The sequence below is a fragment of the Dermacentor andersoni genome, chromosome 3 (assembly GCF_023375885.2).
Source record: "Dermacentor andersoni chromosome 3, qqDerAnde1_hic_scaffold, whole genome shotgun sequence".
Taxonomy (NCBI): Eukaryota; Metazoa; Arthropoda; class Arachnida; order Ixodida; family Ixodidae; genus Dermacentor; species Dermacentor andersoni.
The window spans coordinates 226,055,976-226,068,489 of NC_092816.1; the positions used below are offsets into that span (position 1 = coordinate 226,055,976).

The window sequence follows — 12,514 nt, forward strand, 5'->3', positions numbered from 1 at the left end:
GGCACAAAAAAGGCTGCAGTCCAGACAATGTAAGCAATCTGTTCCTTCATCGTTGAGCGCTTTGGACGTGTCAGTACATCACATTATTTTTGAGAAATCAGTGCCTACGTGTAGAGTTCCTTGTTCATGGAAACGGGCTAGATTCATTCCATTGTTCAAATCTGGGCAGAAACAATGTTTTTTTTTTGAAAGGCCCATTTCTTTAACTTGTCTTGCATGCAAACTCTTTGATCACATAATTTATAAATACATTATCACTTTCCTTGAGTCTAATAACATTTTATGCAGCGCTCAGCATGGATTTCATAGTCGTTTTAGCACAGTGACTCAATTAACTGAATATACACATGACATCAGTTTTGCCCTGGACTTGGGTCATCACGTAGATGCGCTCTTCATTGATTTCTCCAAAGCACTTGATACTCTACCAAACCCTTAACTATTTCATAAACTAAGCCTTATCCTTAGTTTATGAAATAGCCTTGTGAACCTTGTGCTCTGTATTCCCACCCTGTAACAACCCGGCAGGCCTCACAGTATTGGAAATAAAATAAATAAATAAATAACCGTCTTCTTGTTGACTGGATCCGTAGTTTTCTTTAAGATCGTTGACAGTATGCTTCTTTTAATTCATTCAGCTCTCCTGACGTATCACTATCTTCCGGAGTACCCCAAGGTTCTATTTTAGGGTCATTGCTTTTTAATTAACGACATTCCAAACTGTTTCACTAAAAAATTGGTTTTACGCTGACGACCGCGTTCTCTACAATATCATTTCAACACCTAACGATCATAACACTCTGAGCCAATCTTTTATAAATTTTTGTGAATGGTGCGAACTCCGGCAAATGAACATTAAATTAAAAGCAGTAATCATGTCCTTTCACAAGCATGCTTATTGCTCATATTTTACCTACTCCCATAAATGCACTTTTCTGCCGCGCGCATATGAATATAAGTATTTAGGCCTGCTTTTCACTACAGGGTTATCCTGGTCAGAACATATTCTAACTTGCAGCAAAGCACTAAAAAAACTTGATTACCTAACCCGGACCCTACGTGCTGCCTCGAGAGAAAGTGAAATCGACGGGGTCAGGCCTAACCCAAACTTCGCGAAACAGGATCAACATTGACTCAAAGTTCACGCTCACGGTTTGAGAGGCCTGAAGCTCGTGCAGTTCAACTTCGAAGGCATGTCGACGAAATTTGAGCATATGTACAAGTGAATAAGCTGCAGCTATCGCGTTGTCGCTTCGACGGCTGATCACGTAGGGTTCAATCAAGCGCTATCACGGTCGGCACGCTGATTGCGTCGGTGCTTTTGACACGAAAGCCCGTCGCGCTATATGACAACTCGCACCCATCGGTTGCGTCGTTGTCGGCCTATTAGGATCAAATGATCTCAGTGACACAGTGCCGTATAGTCGGCCAATCGTCGGCGTCAGCGTCTTGTTGGTCTCGTATCGACCCAATGTTACCACACCTTAAAACAGTACATGAAGTCAGGCACGCGCTGCCACCACCTGCAACAGTGGACCGACGCTGCAAGAAGACTGCGTCAGTAACGTGTTTTTGAAGTGTCGCCCAAGTGTAACGCAGTGGTTTTTCGATAAATTTGACAGCCGTCAATGCAAGGCGGCAACTACGTGGTCCACGGTGCAGTTCGGACCAAGCCCTGGTTCTTTTCTGTTTCAAAGTGAAGTTGAAGTCTTACGCACGTTTTCGGCACCGCACCGACGTCGAGCTACCAGTAGAGTTTCAACGCGGTACATGGCGCGAGCGTTTGCAACAGCGCGCCTCCAAGCGCTTTATTTTTTCCCGGGTACTTTCCCCTGATATCTGGCCGCGCGGCCGCGCGCCGTCCCTTCCAAAACGTTTCGCGACTAATCCGCTAGGGAAGGGCGCATGCCCCGTCGCGCCGTGAAAGAGGCGGATGGAACTCTGGAATGACCTGCATGGTTCCATCCGTTGTTTAACACAGCGAATTTCGGGATGCTATTGAGTGCTCCCTTTAGCCATGTTACTCAAATATGCTTCTTTTGTATTGTGATTTGTATTTTCCAGATATTGTATTCACCCACTGCTGCAATAGCCCTTCTGGGCTGCAGTATCTGTAGATAAATAAATAAATAAATAAATAAATAAATAAATAAATAAATAAATAAATCTTTGTCTTTTGCACATTAATCTTCAACCCCACTCTTACACTTTTTCCGTTAAGGTCCTCAATCATTTGTTGTAACTCGTCTGCATTGTTGCTGAATTGAACAATGTCATCGGCAAAGTGAAGGTTTCTGACATAGTCATCGTCGATCTTTACTCCTAAGCCTTCCCAGTTTAATAGCTTGAGTACTTCTAAGCACGCAGTGAATAGCATTGGAGAGACTGTGTCTCCCTGTGTGACCCCTTTTTTATAGCTGTCTTACTGCTTTTCTTGTGTAGGATTAATGTAGCTATAGAACCTCTGTAAATATTTTCCAAGGTATTTACGTAAGCGTTCTCTACTCCTTGATTTCGTAATGCCTGTATGACTGCTGGTATCTGTACTGAGTCAAATGCTTTTTCGTAAACTATGAAAGCCATATAGGGAGGCTTCTTGTACTCTGCGGATTTCTCGATAGCCTGATTGGAGACATGGATGTGATTCATTGAAGAGTATCCCTTCCCGAAGCCAGCCTGTTCCCTTAGTTGACTAAAGTCTAGTGTTGCACTTATTCTATCGGAGATTATTTTGGTAAATGCTTTATATAATACTGCGAGTAAGCTAATGGGTCTATAATTTTTTAATTGTTTAACGTGTCCCTTTTTGGGGATTAGTATAATATTTGCATTATTCGAGTTTTCCGGGACCCTTCTAGTCGATAGAGACTTCGTATAAAGAGCCGCCAGTTTTTCAAGCATTATGTCTCCTCCATCCTTGATTAAATCGACTGCTATTCTGTCTTCTCCTGCCGCTCTTCCTCTTTTCATGTCTTGCAAGGCCCTTCTGGCCTCATCGCTAGTTATAGGAGGAGTCCCTGTATCATGTTCATTACTGTTTCCGATTGAGGTATCCAGACTCTTCTGGGTACTGTACAGGCCAGTATAGAATTCTTCCGATGCTTTTACTATAACTTCGAAATTGCTGAAATTACCCTGCTTACCTTTCAGTGCATACATCTTGGTTCGTCCTATTCCAAGTTTCTTTCTCACGTATTTCAGGCTGCGTCCATTTTTGACGGCTTCTTTAGTCTTTCTCACGTTATAGTTTTGAATATCCCTTATTTTCGCCTTGTTGATCAGTTTTGACAGTTCCGCGAATTCTATCCTATCTCTTGAGTTGGAAACTTTTATTTTTTGTCGTTTCTGTATTAAGTCTTTTGTTACTTTGGATAGCTTGCCTACTGGTTGCCTTGGTGCATTAACTCCCACTTCAATTGCTGTCTATCAAGCCGACCTAATTACAGTTTCATTCATTAGCTCTATGTCATCATGATCTCTCTGTTCTAAGGCAGCATATTTCTTGGCAAGTACCGGCCTTGAATTTGTCTACGTTAACCTTACTGCTTCTAGGTTGACCTGTTTCTTATTGAACAATTTAGCTCTTTCTCTCTTCAAATTGAGGTGCACCCTAACCCTAAATAACCTGTGGCCACTGCAATTTGCCCTACCTATCACTTCTACATATTGCACTCTGCAGGGATCAGCAGAAAGTATGAAGTCAATTTCATTTCGGCGTTTCAGCATTAGGGCTTTTCCAAGTCGACTTTCTGTTGCTACGCTTCCTGAAAAAGGCGTTCATTATTCGAAGCTCATTCCTTCCGGCGAAATCTACCAGCATCTCTCCTCTAGCGGTCCAGAATCCACACCATAGTTGCCAATTGGCTGTTCACCAGCCTGCCTTTCCCCCACTTTTGCGTTGCAGTCACCCATTACAACAGTATATTGAGTTTCCACTTTTCTCATCGCTAATTCAACATCTCCATAAAACCGATATACTTCTTAATCATCGTGACTGGATGTTGGAGCGTAGGCTTGTACTACCATTGATCTTTACCTCTTATAAGTTTGATTACGACTGCATCTACCCTATCATTAATGCTGTAGAATTCGTCAATGTTGCCCTTTATGTCCTTATGGATTAGGAATCCTACCCCGTATTGCTTCTTATCCAGCTGACCTCTGTAGAAAAGGACATGGCCGCTATTCAGCATTGTATAAGCCTCACCAGTTCGTCTAATCTCGCTAGGGCCGATGATATCCCAAATAATGTCTGATATATCCTCAAAGAGTCCTACTAAGGTAGCCTCACTCGAGAGGGTTCGGGTGTTAAACGCTGCGAGGGTCAGTTTCCTTTGGCGGCCTGTCGGATCCAGAGATCCTTAGCACCCTCTGCTGCGTTGCAGGTCTGACCGCCGCCTTGGTCAAGTGCTCCGCAGCTGCTGGGGACTGAGGGCCATTGGGTAATTGAGTTAGCCATTTGGGAGGGGGTGGCCGAATATTGCACCAGGGAGGTCAATTACTGATCTGGTGTGGGAGTGTCTTGTCGAATTTTGTGGGCCTTCCTAATTTGGTTGTACATAGATTAGTATAGCCCCACTCGCTCTCGGCATTTTTGGCCGGTGACAGGCGTCACTCCAAGTCTGCAGAATATGTGCACTGGAGGAGGTGAATGTCGAGCTCACCATCGCAAAAAAACATTCTAGCGGGTTTTGAACTTCCAGCTATGGCAACCGAGAATTCGCCATAGCTCAGTCAGGTAATTCCGCAGGCGGGGAGGCTACCTTATCGCCGACAAATACAGCCTCGAGGGCTCTACATGCCTAAAAACTACTGCTTCTGTTGTCGCTAAGTTATTTTTCTTATTATGTGCGTAATACTGGAAACTGTCTCATCATATTTTCTTTTCGCACGACAATAATTATTTTCTTTTTCTCTGCGGTACAGAGCCCATGCTACTATTCGTGTTTCGAATAGTAATAACGCGCACGATGCGCTCGCATTGATAGCTGAAAGGGGCATCTCATGTAGGTACAATCGGCAGCGAGCGTCGGAAGTTATTGCAGCTCATTCTGCAAATGTTATATGCCTAAACTCTTCTTTGATTTGTCCGCGATAGAAGTTTTTTCGTGATCGCGATGGGTAACTCAATATAGAACGATTTCTAGTCGGTTCCGGCCTCGTAGATCCGGAGTCGCACGTGCGCAGATGACACGGCGTAGTATTGTTCAATGGTTCCCACATCGTGGTGTCCGAGTCACCCGTACGCATGCGGCCATGAAAGCGGCAAGATATACGATACAATTTCACCGAACTTGAACAATACTTAAATGTAGTGTGAAAAAAAAGAAAATGAGAAGCAATAAAAACTTTCACCGCTTAGCGGGAATTCGCTAGTAACATGTTCAAGACGGTGAACCAAACAAGTCACGTTCTCGGCTGCCTGTCGAATGCATCGGAGAAGTATTTCCGAACGAGACGGACCTGGTACTGAATGCGCCGCGCAAGGCTGAGACGTCGGGTGTGAGGAAGATGCACTGACTGAGACTTTCGCTCAAAGGCAAATGCTCAGTGGGAAGACGGGCCGCTAAACAATAGTTCCGAGCCGCGCGTAAAATATGCCACCTTGGAAGTGGCCTTGCTTTATGGTTGGAAAGCGCTTATACGAGGCCTCCTTTAAGCTGCAGCGTAGGCTTCTGTCTGTGATCAGTTAGACATTGTTTGTGCACTTCGCGCGAGAAACCTGTTGACGTCCCGTTTGCCGCCGAACTTGCAATACTTGTAATTTAGCATTTGCAAATGTGCGCTCATGATCCTTTGTGTACAAACGGAAACCCGCGAAAACTATATAAGTGCGCATGTAGAGGAAACAGACGGGTGCGAACTACAGTATAGTACAGAGCCAACTACAGTACATAGCCCATACTACTATTCGTGTTTCGAATAATAATAACGTACGGGATGCGCTCGTTTTGATAGCAGAAAGGGGCATATCAGTAGATACAATCGGCAGCGAGCTTAGGAAGTTATTGCAGCTCATTCTGTACTACACTATGCTTATCATGAAAACAGAAATAATTGTACGCGTCACCGTTAGCTCAAAAATTAACAAAACTACGCGTACTAAGGCTTAGCTTCATATAGATTCCTGCATGGACGGCCCATTTGGAACATTAGAGTGACGCAATAAAACAAAGAACTGTTCCTCGTTTATTGGCAATTTTTGTATCATATTTAGAGGTACTTTGTGGGACATGCAGTACTATTCATCAACGAACTTACAGGTTATGTACCGCTTATAATGTTCTGCAGCATGTAACCAGTATGCCTATATGCGTACTTTGCAAAGTCTCTAAGTGCCCTGACTGGCATAGTCTGGTGCTGTTGCTGCACAGGCTGTACTACCACTTTGTTGTTTCTTATTTAGGATGCTGATAGTTTTCTTGTTTTCTTTTTTGCAGGTCCCGGGTTGGTGTTCATAGTCTATCCTGAAGCCATCGCTACCATGAAGGGATCAGTCTTCTGGTCCATTCTCTTTTTTCTTATGCTAATCACTTTGGGTCTGGACAGCACGGTGTGTTGGCTTACGTTTTGGTTGCGTTAACTATGCAGTGATGAAAAAATAAACAGGTTCACAAAGTTATATGTGATAGCACTTGCAGAAACGCGTAAACTGCCTATACACTATTCTAGCTATTATGGTTGACGCTGTCTTGAAAATTCATGATGATGTAGCTTTTAAACACGCGTGAAAAAGGAAAACACAGAGAAGGATATTTTAGGACTACTTGCCTTTGGCAATTATGCCCCGACGTTGGGCGAATCATGATACTGGCATTGCGCGCGTGTAAAAGCACTTAAACACAATTGCGCGTCGACGGAGCGTATCTTTAGGCGCAGACAATTAGATTTTGGGTTATGAACCAAGGCCCACCAAGAACATGGTCTGACATTATACATACGCCCCCCCCCCCCCCCTCCCTGCTTGTTCACTGTGCACAATAAGGTTGTTTACAGAAGAAGTAGTAGAACGGAATATAGATCGGATTAATTTACAACCGTAAAACCTTGAGCTACCAGGCCAATTCAGGGAAATAACTGCAATCGTTTAATAAAAATTAGGCAACTAAATGAGCACTTCCGAAAGTATAGATGGCAATAAGGGAATGGAGGTAGAGGTCAACAAAGTTGGCAATGAAGTACAGGGTAAATGAAGGTGGAGATAAATATTAGGAGCGATCCAGCAGAAAGTGAGAGAAGCATAGATGGGAATTGGATACCAATAATGGTAACAAAAAACACCACGGACATTTACAAGAACAAAAGAACTAAATTAAAAAGAATATCTTTACGATAACAGAAAGGGCAGTGCCTTGCTATTTGAGGCTCGAGCTGTTTGCCTAAGGGCGAAAACACGCCGGAGCAAATATTCGAGATAAGATGAGGCATGCATCTGCTGCAGCGAGAATCCTGGGACCACTGTGAACATTTTAATGGAATTGGAAAGTATTCAGGCAGTGAGACCCACAGCCATTGTACACCTTCCAGAAGTGGATGGAACAGTGAGCAAGTCAGCGGTAATGATAAGCAAAAAACGTTTACAGTAGCGGTGGAAAAAATGCAAGCAATATATTCATATGACCGGATGTGTTAAAAGCATAGGTGGCGGTACAAGATAGGCAGAGAGGTTTTAAGGATCAGGGAGAAGATTAAGAAAATCTATACGAAAATGCTAGAACGAAAAGCATGCATTGCACATCTGATAAACTCAAGCAGGTTAGGTGACAATTTCTCGCCGCCCTGTTTCAATGGGTATGATAATAAACCATCATAATAATAAATATGGTACTAACGTTCCTAAAAATTGCAATGAAATGTGCTGTATTTCAGCTACTGTCACGTAAACAAGGAGCAAGGAGCAGAACAGCATTTTGAATGAAGCTGGTTGATGATAAATAGCGAAAACAAAGTATGGCAGTCAAAGACAGCAAAAGTAAGGGATTATACATTATGCGCCATATGCATTCCCCTGATGTGAATTAAGATAATTTTTTCATAATCTACGCCTTTATTTTATTGTGACAGTAATTATATGAACACTCCAGCTGTGTTTATGCCGCCGACGGTAGCCTCGCCGTGAGGTGCTGTAGAAAGTGCAAGGGTGACATAATCGTCACCACGCGGCGTACGCTGCATGTGCGAGCGGAAGCATGCGAGGGTGAGTCGGCGAACTCTGCTCTCGTGTGCGAGCGAGGAAGGCAGGGCGCATGCGCGCCTTTTCCGGTCACGTGCGAGGGAGGAGGAGGGGCGTTCTTCAACAGCGGTCGCTGCTTACGGCGCGGCCATGCGGGCGCCGTATCTTCAAAGCTTGTTCCAAGGTCAAAGTGCGCGCCACAGCGGGCCTCGTCTTCAAAGCAATCTCCGATAATTGCAGAGTGCGCGTAGTGCTGGTAACTTCATATGCACTCTGCTTTAGACGTTTAGTTCGCGTTGAAGCGAGATATTCAGAAAAGTCAATTCGCTCACTGCTGCGGCCGCGGTTCCTCCAGCGTTTTGACAGCGGTCAACGAGCGAGATGTGCTCATCGTTACCTATGCGCGCGTGACTCCGTGCTTGTTAATTTAGTTAGTAAGCGAAAGTTTACAACTTTATACGGCTTATAAAGCTGCTTTCGTTAATTCGTATAGCCATGTACTAATTTTCTATCGCAAAGAATGTGTTGCCTTTAGGGCGGAACTGCGACTTTCTTTTTCTTTTTAAGAACAGATGCAATATAAAAAGCTTGTTAATTTTTGGGGACATGCGCAGAATCAAGAAATCAAGTGGAGTGTATTAAGTTACTTGATTATATAAGAACAGTTCGCGCTAAAATTACAATTAAGGACTATAATCAAGAATGCCTTACTTGAAAGCTGCAAAAATTTTGTGTCCATCACAAGATACCTCATTTTTCAAATTAATCTTGCCCGTTTAAGTGGCATTAAACGAAATGTGCTGTCATTTTTGTACGAATTATGACAATGGCGGATATTCTGTTAAATTCGAAGCGACAAAATACTATTATACACAGGAAAGCAGCTGCAGCATTTCTTCTCTTCTTGAACCGCTGCCAATCACTTCACACCATCCTGTCACGTTTGACTATTCCTCCAAGTGTCATTTCCACCTTTCGCGCTGAAAGTGAAGGCAATTCTCAAGTTGCTCGCGCTCCTACGGTTGCCATTCGTACCACGTTAGTTTCCTGCCAGCGGATGTTGCTCTTGGGAGAAAGTGTACGCGCGGCCTAATTTTTTAAAGTTCAGCCATATTCGTGGCTTCTATTGACGTAGTAGTCTGCAGACACCATCATCACTAAGATATCTGGGCACCGTGCTCGTCTGTGTGATTGTCAAAACGAAACCTAGAAACGACGCCACAGAAACGCAAAAATTCTAATTCAAATTTACCATATACCACAAGGAGGGAAGAAGAAGAAGAAGAAACGAGAGCGTGCGTCAATATCTGCTTCGCCTGCTTCTCTACATGATTAAGGTCGAGAACTTGCTTCAATCTTGAAGATGTCGGCACCAATCGACGGCTAAAGTTGCAAGGATTCCGCCGATACCAAGTTTTCAACGGTGGGTGGACATTTTACCAATCGCTCGAGGACGTTTCTGTGCGACCTCTGCCCGGCAGAGGCTCGGTGGGCGAGCTCATCGCGGTTCCGCACGCTCAAGCCACGATGTCTACGGCTATGCTAATCACCGTTGAGGGTGAGGACATCTCTCCCGACGAAGTCAATGAAAACGCTGGGTGCACCACGGCATTACACAAGCGAAAACCCATCATCCAGGACCCGCTCGGGCAGGGCGGCCGAGTCACCGACATGCGACGTGGCGGGAATAAAACCCAGGCTACGGCGAGTGTCAAGACACGGCTAACGACTGCTTCGAGATTGCCTCGCCTACCGAAAGAGCATGTTCGAATCATAATCCGTCCCCGTGGAGGACTGGACATCAAGAAGATGGGCCGCTTCAGAGTTGCCCAAGCCCTCACTATCGCTGCCAGAATTAGGGAGGCGGATACGGTGGAGGATATGGTGCAAAACGGTGGAGGAACATGGTGCAAAACATATTAGTGGCAAGCACACCATCAAAGCGCAACGCCATGGCCTACGCCGATGTGAAATCTATACTTATTGGACAAGCAAGCTACGAAGTTAGTGTATATATCGCAGCCCCCGAAAAATCATGCAAGGGAGTTATTCGTGACATTGATCCCACCATCGATCGAGAGGAGCTCAAACGCCTCATCATTCAACCTAAGAATCCAAGCGCCCTCAATGTGAGACGAATCAAGAGCACGAGCACGGTAGTCATCCTGTTTGATAGACTCAAAGTCCCGGACTACGTAAAATGCGGTCCCAGTTTGGTCAAATGCTCACTCTATCGCAGACAAACTGACGTTTGCTATATAGCATGTGCAAAGCTTGGCCATAGAGCTGACGTTTGCCCAGCCCCTGAAAATGCAATCTGCCGCGGCTGTGGTGCGAGCAACCCGGACGATAAGCACGAATGTACACCGAAGTGCGCCCGCTGCGGAGGCCCTCATCCCACGGCTGACAGAACCTGCAAGCAAAGGTTCCAAATTCCGTTTGTAGCTAGACAACGGAGAAGAGAACGGCGCAACCGCGAACAATCCAAACAACCAACTGGGTCGCCAAATCCTCTCAAGCCGGCCCTCAGCAGCTCGCACAGATCCAGGAGCCGATCCCGAGACCCTGGCGGCGAGAATAGCGGCTACCAGGACCGTGCCCCTTCTAGGGATCGCTCGACGGAACGCTCGTCTTCCAGGGGCCGGAAGGCCCCCGGGACCCGCTCCCGCTCCAGAGGCAACTCTCGTTCCGGGGGGCCTGCAGTTCAGATCCAGGAGCCTGCTCATCGTGGTACCACGTGGGCTGACCGGTCAAGGACTCACCGAAAAAGGTAACGGGGGGTCAATCGCGAGAGCACAATAGGATAGCACAATTGGAAAGAGAAAACGCTTCGTTAAAATAGGCAGTGGAGCACCCCACAGCAGAAATTACAGAACTAAAAAAAGCCAGCAAGCGAGAGACAGTTCAACCCAGTCAGGCCTCTGCAGTAGAAACGCACATGGAGACACCCATAGCGGAACCGACTGCCAATGGTCTACCCAAAAAGAGGGCGCTGGCAGTTCATGCCTCAGACAAGAGTGCCAGTGTTCAAAAATTGGAAAAATACTATAGATAAAATTGATGAATCCCTCGAAAAAGTTCAAATTGTTATTGACAAACTCGCGGAGGCGGTAATAGCACTAAGAATCAGATGCTATGATCTGGAACGCCACGTTTCTACAATGGCTTCAGTTACTCTGTTGGAAGAAGGGAATAACACCGACACTGAAAGGTCAGCAGCGGCTGTGCTCTGCAGCATTTTATAATACAAGCTATCTGCTACGTCCCACCATGGCGGCACATCACAGGGTAATAAATATCTCGTGGTGGAACTGTAAGGGATTCCATCGTAAAAGGAATGTCCTCCAACAGTTCATTCGCACCCACCCGGAAAATCCACATGTAATCCTATTACAAGAAACGCTCACTGATACGGTCACCCTACCAGGCTATATATAAATCGCATACCCAATATGCTGATGGGAAGAGGGGAATCAGTACATTAGTCACCAACAAACGTGCGTTCATAGCCCACGATCTGAATCTTGAATCCAATAAGGTTGAACACTCGCTTGTTGAAATCATCCCCAGCGGACCATTCAAGACAAGTATATTTAGGCTTAACATATACAGTACACCCAAAGACCTCAGGCAAAGCTTCGCGGCAATTATCAACACAGCTACAAGCAAGGCCAAGACATTTCCGCTCCTGGTGGCCGGAGACTTCAACGCTCCGCATCAAGCGTGAGGGTACCAACAAGGTAACCGCAAGGGCGTGTACCTATGGCAAACTACAGTCAATAATAACCGCACGCTTATAACAGATCCGGCTTTTCCGACCAGGATCGGCAACGTCCTGCGTGGGGAAAGTAGCGGAACATGTCATACACAAACGAACTTCTAAGCACGTCGAGGAACAAGGATTGTTTCCGTACAACATGATTGGCTTTCGCCCGGCCCTGACAACGCAAGACGTGATGAAACTCATCAAATGTAAATCATTGACAACGCCACAAGAGATATAAGAGGCATCCTAGCCTTAGACCAGGAGAAAGCCTTTGACAATGTATCCCATGCTCACATTCTGAACTCCATCTCAGAGCTCAATTTGGGAGACGCCTTCCACAGATACATAGGCTCGGTCCTACTGGATCGCAAGGCCACGCTCTAAATCGGTGACCTCAAGTCCGACAATTTTAATTTGGGCCCCAGAAGCACGCCACAAGGAGCGATAGTCTACCACTGCTTTTTAACACAGCCATGAAGAAATTATCGCAAAGGCCCTCCAAGACAAAAGACAGAAGGGATCAATCATACGGTCTACGCTGATGACATCACAACCTGGTGCACCGGAGGAAGCGA

At 45.5% G+C, this 12,514-nt stretch overlaps 1 protein-coding gene across 1 annotated transcript in view; it reads left to right on the forward strand.

Annotated features, from left to right (window-relative positions):
* The window catches only part of SerT (Serotonin transporter), an 860,179-nt gene that overhangs the window by 624,822 nt on the left and 222,843 nt on the right, over window positions 1-12,514 (forward strand). Inside the window, exon 8 of the mRNA XM_050183099.3 lies at window positions 6,441-6,553. Coding sequence (XP_050039056.2) covers window positions 6,441-6,553 — 113 coding nt within the window. The remainder of the gene's footprint in view (window positions 1-6,440; window positions 6,554-12,514) is intronic.